General features: G+C 41.9%; 1 protein-coding gene across 2 annotated transcripts; it reads left to right on the top strand.

Annotated features, from left to right (window-relative positions):
- Positions 1-4477: 4477 nt before the first annotated feature.
- LOC136545279 (FCS-Like Zinc finger 8-like) lies at positions 4478-7280 on the top strand. Of its 2 annotated transcripts, XM_066537317.1 has the most exons (3): positions 4478-4800; positions 4908-5837; positions 6880-7280. In XM_066537317.1, exons 2-3 carry the CDS (start codon positions 5092-5094, stop codon positions 6977-6979), a joined length of 846 nt encoding a protein of 281 aa, XP_066393414.1. In that variant the 5' UTR covers positions 4478-4800; positions 4908-5091; the 3' UTR covers positions 6980-7280. The 2 variants fall into 2 exon arrangements, with proteins under 2 accessions (XP_066393414.1, XP_066393413.1); XM_066537316.1 differs by having other exon boundaries at positions 4478-5837.
- Positions 7281-13938: the final 6658 nt, after the last annotated feature.

Here is a 13938-nt window from a genome sequence, read left to right as displayed (position 1 = left end):
ATATGCCAAATTGCCAATAATTGGAGCCCTAAAAATATTCGGAGCTACATGAACGAGGAGATCGCTAGCTCACGAGACGGACGGACGATGCATGGCCGGAGACGACGCGTCAAATCGTCCCTTCTTCTCCATCAAAAGTTGCGTCCAGCAGATCGATGCGCGCGCGCAGCGGGCATCCGGATCACTCGCCCATTTCGCGCCGGCGCTTTTGCCGGGGGAGACTGCCGGTCCCCGGTATGGCGAAACCTAGACCAGCCGTGATGCCAGCTCTTGGCTCTGGCTGGCCGGCCACCATGGACGTGTGCTAGCTCTAGCTCTTTGTGCACTGGATGCTAGCTGACTGCATGCGTCGATTATGGAAACGCGTACATTGCATATTTGCATGCATGTTAAGGACATTTTTAGATTGCTTGTGGATATATTGGTCTTTTATTTAAGGTGTACTCCCTCCATCAAATATTATTTTTTGTATTTTAGCTCTAGACACGGGAATTACGAACGAGTGAAAAACTTGTGGTGCACAGAAAACAAGAAGTACTCCGTATAGAGATAGAAATGTCTTGGCAAAAAACAAAATATGTATTGAGAAGCACAAATAACAAATAAATTGGGACAAAAGTAGAAGATTAAAATGACTTTTATTACCTGATAGAGAGAGTAGGTTTTATTTTCATAGATAGGATGTAAATAATGGGTTCTGCCTATGCGATTTGCCACATGGGCCAAAGTCAAGACACACCTCTAGCTAGGGGGCACCATGTCTAAAAATAAAGATTCGTAGAGGTCATTGTTTAAATTATCAATCTCTGATAACTATCTATTTTCAGGGACGAGAAGTGTCTGCCCTATGGAAAGAAGCATAAACGAGGTGAGTAGTACCCCCTTCTTTCCTGGACTGCTCCATTCAGAGTAGCAAGGGCTTGGAAAGGTTAAATTTTGTCATTTATTCCCATGTGTGCGTTTTGTTTTTTAGCTTGCTTCTTAATTTATGGCTTGGTTGGTGCTTTTGACTTAGAGAGGGCATAGTATTTTTCTCCATATTTTGAAGATCATTTTAGCTCAAATTAGTGGTCAATCTTACTCCAATGAAGTGTGATCACTCAATTGGATGTTCTATAATCTCTAGCATGTCCACCATGGATGGAGAGTTGATTGGAGGCATACATTGTATTGCCGCTAGATGCATGTTCTCTCTCGAATGTGGCAGAAAAATGTTTCAAATCTAATGAGAAAACAAATTTGAATAAAAGGTGTGAAATAAGATTCAAATTTTAAAAATGTTTTTCAGTGATAGTTCTTAGCTCACTACCTTTGGAATACACTCCTAGAGACAGGCCATTCTAGCGAGTCACTTTTAAAAATGAATTTTCAAATGTGGTACCTTGCATATCCTGCCTCTAAAAATAAAGTATCTTTAGGGCAGTCTCAATGGTGCATTTGATGATGGTTTCTATCCTCATTAAATGACTTGCCACGTAGGCAAAACGCTGACATGGCAACGTAATTAATGAAGAAAGAGAGCAAAAATCATAGAAATGGTTTCTTTATGAAGAAATCAGGTCTACTCTTGACCCAATGCACTAAGAAACCATGAAATCGCCATTGGGAAGAAACCACCAGTTTCTAGGGAGCTCGTGTCGCACTCCCATTGGAGGAAGAAGATAGAGTTGGGAGAGAGAAAGAGAAAATAATTATTACTCATAGAAATCATGGGTTGGAAAGCAGTACTTTTTTTGTGCGGTATCCTATGTTATAGAAACTACTAGTTTCTTTCATTGGTACTGTCCTTATAGGGCTTTACTGAGAAGGTTGTCCTGCATACTTTATGTTAACCAATTTAACCTATCTTGGAAAATGGGTTTATAGTGGTGCGTGAGCTAGCAGGTGCTGCAGCACCAGCAACACTTGCCCTGGCTCCCCCGGTCCATCGTGATTGGATTAGTAACTTAGATTTGTTTGTGTAACACAAGATGTTATATGGACGTGAGAACATCTCCAAGCTCTCTCATGCTGGAGTGCTACCATCCTCCAAAATCATTAAAAAATAAACAACAATATGAATCATGGAGCACATAATAATAATAATAATAATAATAATAATAATAATAATAATAATAATAATAATAATAATAATAATAATAATAATAATAATAATAATAATAATAATAATAATAATAATAATAATAATAATAATAATAATAATAATAATAATAATAATAATAATAATAATAATAATAATAATAATAATAATTTGTACAAGAAAAATTTCTGCAGAACGGCATTTTATCCTCCAAAATGCTCAGCACACTGCCATTCATGTGCCAAACGGCAAACTTCAGGGTCAAATAAGTATATAATAATAATATAATTCGTACAAGAAAAAAATTGAAAAAAACACACATTTTAAGGATTTAGACAATGGCACTATTCACATAGCCATTTGTTCTTTATGCTTCTCTTATGCAGGTTGCTCGAGCTCAGATTGTACAGGACGGTAGATTTATGTTTTCACAGTTTTGTACAGGGGTTTTGGTGGTGGTGCACGCTTATATTTCCCCGTGTACACGCCTCGTTGCTCTTTTTGTGTCAGAGTAGTATCTAAGAAAAAAAAAATCAGAGCTCTGAAAAAGGTAGTAAATGAAAATGGGAATGGGTAGTTAACCACAATTGGCGGCATTCGCCGATGGGACCTTTCCTGCTAAAGCTTTTCGCAGAAGCCCCCACACTGTCAATGAAATGATGGCCCCACCACGTGCCGTGGCCTGTTTTAGTGACTTATAAGTGATGCTTGTTTGGTTGCAGATGACTTATAAGCTCATATCTGTTAAGTGAAAGGTGTGGACCCCACGCGGAAAAGGGTGACTTATAAATTTTAAGCAGGGGTGAACCAGCTTATTTCTTTTAAACAGAGGTGACTTATAAGTTAAGTGGATGGTGTTTGATAAAATTAATCACTTATTTTATTTTTTTACTTATAAATAGATGACTTATGCCTTGTTTAGATGCCATCCAAATTTTAAGTTTTTTTACTCTCTCTCTGTCACATCAATTTTTAACCGCTTGCATGGAGTATTAAATATAGGTAAAAAAATAACTAATTACACAGTTTAGTTGGAAATCACGAGATGAATCTTTTGAGCCTAGTTGGTCCACGATTAGACAATATTTGCCAAATAAGACGAAAATGATACTATTCATCGGTTTGAAATTTTTTCGTAATCTAAACGAGACCTTATTTAGAACCAGACCCTAACTTTCACGCACATCATCTTCATTCATCTATGTCCTCGTAAATGGAGCAGAGGCAGAGCTTTGCGTTTCTTCTGCTGGCTGGGAAGTGACAAGCGGCACATTTGCAACAGAGCCTGCGCAAATATTATATTTGCATGTCTTCCCTAGTACAAATTTTGTGTTGTTTGAACACTCGACATTATAAACTTCTTTTCAACTCTATGTTGGATAGAAGTGTTTTCTTTCTTCCTTATAAAGCAGTGCCAGATGTCGTGAACTTTCAAACCTATGGTACATAGACTAGGTAGTACTCCCTTACTCTCTCTATCCAAATTATAAGACATTTTAACTTTTCTAAATACATAAGTTTTGCTATGTACTTAGATATCACTATTTCTAGGTACGTGGTAAAAACAATGTATTTAAAAAAACCAAGACATCTTATAATTTAAAATGAAGGGAGTACATCATAGTATAAATTTATGGTTTTTTATTTTAGATGCTTGCACAATGCATATGAGCATAGGATGATGGGCTGTTAAGAGAGAGGGTACGATGCTCTTAACCATGCAGCGGGTTATTCTCTATATAGGCACCACTGGACTAATGCTAGGTAAGACAATAGTCGATAGTGAGAATAAGATGATGGCTTGTTAATTACTGTACTAGCATGTTTGATATGCATAATTAGCGTGCACTTTTAGTTATGACATACATGACAAAAACAATGACACCACAAGTTTTTGTGTTCCATTCAACCACCCACAAGGTTCATGTGGCCTCGGTCTCTTAGATTCCCACCCTTCTGTAACTTGTGCTCACTGCTTACGTGGTTCCACTTTGTGTGGTGTTTCTCTCTCTCTCTCCCCCCTCTATTTTAGTTATTGTGCTTTTTGTAACTATGTTAATTTACACCGTCTATTAATGTACAATCAAATATCAAAAATCACATCTTGAGAAAGGTAAAATGGATGAATAATCTCGGCACAAATTTTTTTTTTCTCTCTCTCAAAAGGTAGTGTAGCTCACATGAAGAGTAGCACGGGAATATCCAGCCTTCCCTAGCAGTAGGCGAATGGAGGAAGTGACCGGTGACCACCACAGTCCATGAAAACTTTGTAATTATTGTCTCTGGGCATGGATGCAAATAAACAATGTGTGGATGGCCTAGTTTTGAGAAGGCGCCTTTAAATAAGGCGCGCCCCTCGGGGAGAGCAGCACAATCTCCTTCTGCTAGCCCCCGTACGCTTCTTCTATAGGCACACCATTGTCAGGGCCGTCACTACACTACACACCAGAGTGTGTGTTTATCTCTGTGTGCGTGAGAGACCCACACTTGACTGAACTCAGCAGCCGCAGTTTACCTGTTTGCTCCTGAGATAGGAAAGAGCAACATTTTCCAATCAGTCAGGCCTGTTGCGTGTTGGCTTCTCCTAATCCATCGTTTTCTGGTGTGATCAGTTGGGGGATCAATCTTCTCAAACCACCCACTGGATTCCTTCCGTCCCCTGATTTCGACGCAGCAGGCCAAGGATGGCTGCTCTATGATTTACTAGCTGACGCCTGAGTGTGAGTGAGTGTGTGTTTCTGATCATTTGTTTGGCCTCTTTCTTCTCCCCTCTCCCTGTTCGTCGCCTCTTGCGTGACCAACTGACGGTTTCATCATCCCATCTCAGATCACTCGACGGAGCAGCACAAGCTGCGTACTTGCTCTCTGACTCTGATTCTTGTCCACCTCACTCGCTCCCTAGGATCGATTTCAATAACAATCAGTCAATATATCTTGCTACTCTGCATAGATTGGATTAGGTTCGGCTGAAGTTGGAACAGAGGATCGGGTTGTATTTCTTGACTGCAGCAATGCTGAAGAAAGCATCAGGAAGAGCTGCGGCCGCAATGGGCTGCGGTGGTGATCTCCCAGCACCATCGCGTCCCACACCCAAGGTCACCGAGGGCGGCACCGGCACCGGGAGGGCGGCGTCTCGGCTTCTTTCCACGAGGTCGCTCCCGAGCCTCTTCACGGACTCCGCCACGAGCGCCGCTTCCGTGGCCGAGCTGTCCAGGAACGCTCCCTGCTCCTCCGGCGGAAGAAACGGCAGCGCCCGGTCCGGTGGCATCGGGGGCAACGCGGCCGCCGCGGGCCTGGCGGGCGTGCTGGTGGCCGAGGAGGAGGCCGAGCGGGGGTCCTGCAAGAACAACCGCAGGGTGCTCCTCGGGATGCGGCTCAGGGTGCAGCTGCCGCCGCCGCCGCCGCCGCCCAATAGGGGACCCGGCGGCGGAGGAGGGGACCTCCCGGGCTCGCCGATCGAGTTCGGGGTCAAGAACAGGGACGCCCTGCTCGCGCTGCTCTCGCCCGTGCAGCGGTCGCCGCTGTCGTCGGCTGCGGCGAGGCTGGCGCGGAGGAGCGAGGTGGAGGAGCTCGCCGGGGAGGACTACACCTGCGTCATCGCCCGCGGGCCCAACCCCAAGATGACGCACATCTTCGAGGACCGCGTCGTCGAGAGCCGCGCCGACGCCGGCGCCGGTGGTGGCGGCGCCGACGCCTGCTGCTTCCTCTCAAGCTCTTGCTCTGGGTGCATCAAGGATGCTGCTCTCTTGCTGAAAAGGTGAACATCTCTCTCGTTTCTGATCATCTGCAATCTGCACATCAAGCTTCCTACTTGTTTGTGTGATTAGTTTACTGAAACTGCTAAATATTCAGTATCCTTTTGTTTTGATTGCGCGGTTTCAGTTCGTTGCTCATTCAGATTTCATTCAAGCTGGGTGAATTTTGCAAGTTTTTATATAGTCAGCATTTGAGATCATCATTGTTAGTGGCTTTCTTATGACTAGTGGTTTAGGTGCCTTGGACTAGTTCCATGATAACTAATAATTATTGTTCAGAGATAATGGAAATGCTTTTGAAGTAGGATACAAGATAAGATCATGGTCATATTCTATTGTCAACCTTCTTAGTCTAACAGCGACGGCTTTGGCCGCGACCGCATTGTTCATGGTCTATTACCACTCACTCCAGCAACACCATCTCATTTTCATCTGGCCTGAAAGCAACATGATTCCTGCAAATAGTTTAAGCTTCAGCTTGGGAGCTCTACCTTGTAAAGTATTTGCAGCAGGTAGCCTGTAACTGACTGTGAGTGAGTGACACCAATTGATCCCAGACAACCTCAGGATGCAGAAAAAAAAAATGGATTGAATACCGGCCCTTTTTTTTCTGTGGTCCATGAACCATGACATGACGCTAATATACAGATTGTGGTCGTGGATCTGGGGTCCCCGATCTTTGTCGATCATTTGTTGCCGGCCCTGAATTTGTTTCTCCAACAGTGACGTTTTTTTTCGCCTCCTTGAATTCGGGCTCCAAGATCCGCTGCTGTCTGCTAATTATTCAGTTTCTTGGACGCAATGGGTTCATAATTTATGTTCCTTTGGACTTTCTTCCAGCATACTAGTTAGTCTTAGTACGGGGCATACAAGGCGTATTTTGGAGGATAGCTAGTTGTAAATGTAATCATGTCTGAATGGACTGACAGCCTAAATGCTACTTATCTCAATTCACATATAGAGACAATTTTACATGATGTTGTCTCTTGGATGGATTATAACAATTGTATTTGTATGTACTGATCCATCTATTTCGTCTTCCAGAGGTGAGAGAGAACTCTGCCGCAACCAATGGAATGAAGGGCTGCTGTTTGGTGAAAGGGCTGGCGGGTCACGGGACTCATCGGTGAAGCTGAAGCCCTGACTGAATTCTCCGTCCTGAATTTTGGCAGAGCCTATATGTTAAGTGATAAACCATTCTTGTCTCCTTATTGAGAAATTTTGATCTGAAATGGATGTATGATCGGCGCTGGGACCAATGTTATCCGTGCTTTGTTCGTGTGTCTTTTGGCTGTACTCAGAACTGATGACAAATGCTGAGCGGTCCATCAACTTGTTGCAGTCAGATACTGTTGAGTTGATATGCCCTTGTTTCATCCGTTCAGGCTGGGTCTGAGGTTCCTGTATTAATTGGAATTGCGCACAAAATCATCCGTGTTCATTTTTTTTTTCATTGGGAGGAATTCATTCGTCAGTTTTTTCGTTTTTTTTTTTCTTTTCGGGAGATGGGGAGCACCTATTTCTAAGGCAGAATTCTGTGTGTTCACCAGGACTGATCCAGTAGCTTGAGGAATTTCATGGGAGTATGAGGCCCAGTAACATGTAGACGGTAATAATGGGCCGCCGAAACGATGGGCTGGTAGTATCACTGGCAGAATTCTGTGTGTTCACCAGGACCGACCCAGTAACCTGCCGAATTTCATGGTATTTGGAGGCCCAGTAATATGTAGGCGCTAATAGTGGGCCACCGTACCATGGGCTGGTAGTATCACTGGCCAGTGAGTGGCCACCGATCCCATGATCCCAAACGAAAAGTTTAATAAGCGACCGGTCGCGCTCCGCCTCCAGCGCGCGACACCCGTCCGTGACGGGCCGGCCCAGTAGTGGCCATCGCCTCCCCATGCCGAAGCACCGATCCCCAATCCGGGCGTCTCCTTCTCCACCTCCTTCGTTCGCAACACACCTCTGCGCTCCGATCGAACCTCCCGCATGCCGTGTCCGAGACGAGATGAGCGAGCAAGCAGCGGTCGACGAAACGCCCCCGACGCTCTCATCCCGCACCGCGCTCGCCGGCGCACTCTCGGCACATGGCCGGTGTGCGGAGGCGCTGGCGTTGCTCGCCGTCCCGGAGGCGGCGGCGGACGGCAGGGCGGTGACGGTGCTCCTGGCGGCGTGCGCGCGCCGGGATGGTGACCGAGGGGAGGCGCGTGTTCGCGAGGGTACCTCGCCCCGCTGCTGCAGCACTACACGTGCATGGTGGAGATACTCGGGCGCGCCGGGGAGGTGGAAGAGGCGGAGGGCCTAGTGGTCGGGATGGAGGCGCATCCGGACAGGGTCATCTTCGCGGCGCTCCTCGCCATGTGCATGGCCGCGTCGACGTCGCCGAGCGGGTGTCCGAGCTCATGCGCCGGTATGGTATTGAGTGAAAACGCACGGTCTGACTAATGCATCAGCAGTTGAAATGCAGTTCAGACCCAAGATCTGATCATCCATCATCGTGCATCTTTTGCGATGATTGCTTGGACATGAACCTGACTATGTGGTAGTGACCTAGTGTTTCCTGTTAGTACATTGGATTTATTCAGTCGTTCATGCAGCAAGAGCCCTCCTAGCTTCTAAAAGTCAGAAATCTATTGACTGTCAGTCTGTCTGCTGTGGGTGAAGGTCTTCAGGTCCGTTCTGGCATCACATAAACATTGCGCCTGAATGCAACAAATGGCCATGAGATGTGTGTATATAGATTGTCATGCCAATTTTCTTGTCTCAGTCTGTAAATTGTCACATCAACTTTGTTGGAGCTAGCAGTACAGCCAGGACTTGTGAAACATGGATGCTTGATTACAAAATTTTAACTTTTAGTCAAGTTTTGTGCAACAAGGTTCTGATTGAGACTTCCATGAAACTCGCAAATTTGGCGTTGTTGTCATGTCTGGGAGCTTGTGGTGATGCACACTCATAATTAAGGTCTAGAAGCTGCCGAGTTTCCAACATGTTCCGTGGTATGGAATGTATCTGCTAATTAATATTGTTGAAATGGAATATTAATGGCCAATGTAAGAATCTTAACATCCAGCGGTACCATATTTCCTGAGTTAGCATGAAGATTTTTCTTTTTCATTGTGTCTACATTAGTTTTCAACTTCTATTTGACAATTTCAGTCTGATTATCTTGTTGTCAATTTCGGTTTTAGTATTATGTTTCTTTCTTTATTTTTTCATTTTATCTACTTTAGTCCTCAGGAACTAAAATTGTCGATTTCAGTTCAATTTTCTAAATGTTATTTTCAGTTTCAGTTTTTTTACTGTTTTGTACTATTTAGCCACTTGTGACGAGATCTATGAAATAAGACTATGATGCATGTGTTTTCAAAATAGTTTGTATGTACTAGCAACTTATGTTATATATGTAATATCTATTTATGTATTAAGCGTGTAGCAACCTATATATTAACCTTCCAACAAATTATATATACTAGCAAATGTGTAGCAACTTATGTATTAAGCGTGTATCAACTTATTTGTCAATTTCAGTTTTCATTATTTGTTGTCATTTTGAATTCTAGTTTATTGTACTTTCAGTTTTAGTTTTTTTATTGTGTCTTCTTCAGTTTTTATTTTCTATTTTAGTTCTATTTTTTGTTTGTCATTTTCACTTCTATTTTTTTTGTTAATTTCAGTTTCATTTTGTAGCAAGTCATGTTTGCTGGATTTTGTAATAACCGCCTACTAGTTGGAAGCAAGTCTTTTTTTATGTTTTTCGTTGTGTCTACTTTAGTTTTATTTCCTATTTGTCATTTTTCAGTTTTATTTTCTGGTTGTCATTTTCAGTTTTAGTGTCTGGTAGCTATTTTCAGTGGTTCAATTTTTTGTTCAGGTTTGAATGCCAATTTAAATCCTGCATGTTAACTGTTCTTCAATATTTCCTTCTTTTAAATATTTCTTTTTTTAATGCTTATTTTAGTTTCAGTTTAATGAGTTTTGAGGAATTTTATTTTTTTTGTTTGTCAATTTCAATTTTTTCCTGGTAATTTTACTTTCAGTGCTATTTTGTAATTTTTTTGTTTTTTCAGTCATGTTTTTTTTAGTTTTAGATTTCAATCACCTTTTAGGTCTCATGCATATTAGTTGCTTCACCTACAATGTATAAGTTATTACAAAAGGGTAGCTATTGAACACATAAGTTGCCACGAAAGAATTTGCCTCCCAATTTCAGTTTTCAGTCAAGTTTTTTTTTCAGTTTTATTAGTTTCAGTTTTCAGTGTTGTCTTTTTAATATTTCTTAGTTTCAGTTCTCAGTCACCCTTTTAGGTTTGAATGCATTCATAAATCGTACATATTAGTTGTATAATAAATTATTTCATTTTTTCTCAATTATTTGTTTTGTTTTTTGGTTGTTAATTTCTTTTTTAGTCATTGGTAATTTCAGTTCCAGTTTTTTTTCACTGATTTATACTATTTAGCCACTTGTGATGAGATCTATGAAATAAGACTATGATGCATGTGTTTAAAAATAGTTTGTATGTACTGGCAACTTATGTATTAAGCATGTAGCAACTTATTTGTCAATTTCAGTTTTCATTATTTATTGTCATTTTCAATTCTAGTTTATTGTACTTTCAGTTTTAGTTTTTTTATTGTGTCTTCTTTAGTTTTTATTTTCTATTTTCAATTTCAGTTCTATTTTTTGTTTGTCAATTTCACTTCTATTTTTTTTGTTAATTTCACTTTCTTTTTGCAGCGAGTCATGTTTACTGGATTTTGTAATAACTACCTACTACTTGGAAGCAAGTCTTTTTTTTATGTTTTTCGTTGTGTCTTTCAGTTTTATTTTCTGGTTGTCATTTTCAGTTTTAGTGTCTGGTAGCTATTTTCAGTGGTTCAATTTTTTGTTCAGGTTTGAATGCCAATTTAAATCCTGCATGTTAACTGTTCTTCAATATTTCCTTCTTTTAAATATTTCTTTTTTAATGCTTATTTTAGTTTCAGTTTAATGAGTTTTGAGTTTCATTATTTCATTTTTCATTCAAGGTTTGAATGCATTACTGAATCCTACATATTAGTTGTACAATAACTTACCCTCTAAGTTAACACCTTATGTAATGCTTCTTCTAATAATTTAGGCCACTACTCTTGTCTTTTAATAAATGTCCCTCCATTTGTCAGCTCGTCATGTTTCCTGGCTTCTACAGTGGGTTATATAATAACTTGCTCCTCTAGTTGGCAGTTTATGCAATGCTTGTTTTAGTAATGTGCCCCCAGGTTACAACTTATCTTGTTTTGTGTCGCTACCCTCATTTTTTAATAAATGCTCTTAGTGGCAGCAAGTCATGTTTACTGGCTTTTTTAATGTGTTGTATAATAACTTTCCCTTGTAATGTGTTGTATAATAACTTGCCCCCTAATTAGCGGCTTATGCAATGTTTATTTGAATAATTTGCCTCTCCAGGTTGCAGTTTGTCTTGTTTTGGTCCGCTACTCTCTCTAGGGGTGAAAGCATCTAGGCCCTAGTTGGGTTTCGGTGATTAATGACGACACAAGATTACTGTGACTAACGTGTGTTTTGCAGAGAGAATTTGAGTTAGGTTATGGTAATGGTGATTGATTGAACAATTATGGTTTTCATGCCCCTATCGATATAAATCGTTTCGGTTTTCAAAGGATGGATGACAAGGTTGAGGACAACTAGTTCTAAGTGTCATTTGGTGTTGTAGAGACACTTAGAGTAGTTTAGGATTTTGTTTTTCCTTTGGCCATACTATTAAGGGGGTATGAACTAGTAGCTTGACCTAAGTGAGTCTAATGGTTTAGGTGTGGTGCACACTTGTAAAATTTAGCACTAGGTAGCTCAGGGATAGCCCAAAGATCAGTTGGAATCAACTTCATTCACAAAGTTTATCGAATTGGAAGCGAATGGAATTGAGACAAGGTGATCGGATGCTGGTCCTTGTGGGACCGGACGCTTCAGGTCAGTTGCTTGGCACGCGCAACAGGAACAGAGGAGTGATCGGACGCTGGCTACTGGCCAGAACCGGACGTGCAGGTGCTGGCTACTGTAGCACAGAGGGCGCAGCGCTCACGCAGGACCGAACGCTGAGGACGTTGTGACCTGACGCACTGGAGGCCACATCCGGTCGACAACAGAAAGCATCCAGAGAAGGTTTTTGGGGACCTAACATGTCAGGTCAGGGTGGACCTGACTCCACAGTGAGTCCGGTCACTTTAACGGTCGACTATTTGAGCGGTCACCCCGAAATGTGCTGAGTTGGACCCCAACGGGTATGTTTTGAAGTGGGGAGTATAAATACTTCTCCTACTCGTTCAACCTAGTTCTCTTGCCATTTCTTGAGCTGAGAAACATCTTTGGAGTGCAAGGGAGAGCAAAAGCCTAGTGGAGTGATTGAGATTTGAGAATGCAAGATTAAGGACCTCATTAGTGCATAGGGAGTAGCAAGTGTGCATCCACCTTTCTTATTAGGCTTGTCTTGGTCAAGTGAGAGTTTGTGCTTGTTACTCTTGGTGATCGCCATCACCTAGATGGCTCGGTGGTGATTGGAAGCTTGGTGATCATCCGGCGGAGCTTGTGGATGACCCAAGTCATGGTATGAGCAGTTGTGGGCGATTCACCGCAATGGAGTGTCAAAGAATCAGCTCGTAGAGAACACTTGATCCTTACACGGATCAAGGGGAAGCTACACCCTTACGCGGGTGCTCCAACGAGAACTAGTGGGGAGTGGTGACTCTCCGATACCACAGAAAAATATCATCGCGTTCCTTTCTCTCTCTCTTTACTTTGAGTATTTACTTTTGATCAATTCAATTCATATCTTTACATTCTTAGAATTGCAATGTTAGAGTAGGATTAGAACCTAAGGTGCAAAACTTTTGTACGGTAGAACAATAGAAACACTTCTAGGCAAAAGAGAGTGAAATAGGCTAAGTGTAGGACTTAATTATTGAAAGAAATTTAGAATTAGCCTAATTCACCCCCCCTATTGGGCATCTTAATCCTTTCAATTGGTATCGGAGCCTTGTGCTCCTTAAATTAGGCTTAACCGCCTAGAGCAAGATGTTCCATGGGGATGGACCCCCTCCCGTCTTTGAGAGAGATGATTTGCCTTATTGGAAAATTTGCATGGAGGCGTACCTAGAGGCTTTAGATGTTGGAGTGCTTAGAGCCGCCTCACAAGGCTTCCCAAAACCTAAGGATCCCGCCAACCTTCAAGGTGATGAGGTTCACTACGAGAAGTGGAATGCAAAGGCTAGAAACACTCTTTTTAGAGGCCTTTACAATGATGTCTTTACCTGTGTACGGAACCACAAAGATGCTCATTCACTATGGTCGAACATTTGTGCGCTCCATGAGGGAACCAAGAGTGAGCGTGAGGAAAGCTATCACCTTGTGATGAAGAAGCTTAATTCATTTGAAATGCTTCCTAGTGAAAGTGCTAATGAAATGTATTCATGATTGAATGTTCTTGTAGAGGGTCAATGGGCTTGGACTCACTCAAATGCAACCATCCGATGTTGTGAGAAAGATCTTGAGTGTCCTCCCCATTGACAAGTATGGGTATATTGTGATGGTGCTTCATCAAGGTGATCTTTCCACCACTACGCCAACTCAAATATTAGGAAAGATCAATGCACATGAGATGTATATGCACATCACTCCATAAGATGGCTCTTCTTCCACCAAGAAGAAAGATTTGGCATTCAAGGCTAGCCAAGAGAAGAGGGGCAAAGCAAAAGTTAATCATGATAGCTGAAGTGATGATGAGATTGATGATACAAGCCTTGCTCTCATGGTGAGAAGAACCGCCAAGATGCTCAAGAAGCTAAACGAGAATGGTGTCAAGTTTGATTGCAAGAAGAAGAAATTCTTCACTAGTAGTATAAGGAAGCCTATCTCCGAAATGGATTGCTATAATTGTGGAGATCTTGGTCATCTAGCTCATCAATGCCCCAAACCCAAGAAAGACAAGTATAAGAAGAAGTACAAGGGCAAGAAAGATGACTCAAGTGTTGATGATGATGAGAAGAAGAAGAACAAACCATACAAGAAGAAGGATGACAAGAAGAAGAAATTTCATAAGAAGAAGAAGAATG

This window comes from Miscanthus floridulus, chromosome 3 (assembly GCF_019320115.1).
Source record: "Miscanthus floridulus cultivar M001 chromosome 3, ASM1932011v1, whole genome shotgun sequence".
NCBI lineage: Eukaryota > Viridiplantae > Streptophyta > Magnoliopsida > Poales > Poaceae > Miscanthus > Miscanthus floridulus.
Note: the sequence above shows the minus strand (reverse complement) of the source record. Positions and strands in the feature narration are given on the sequence as shown.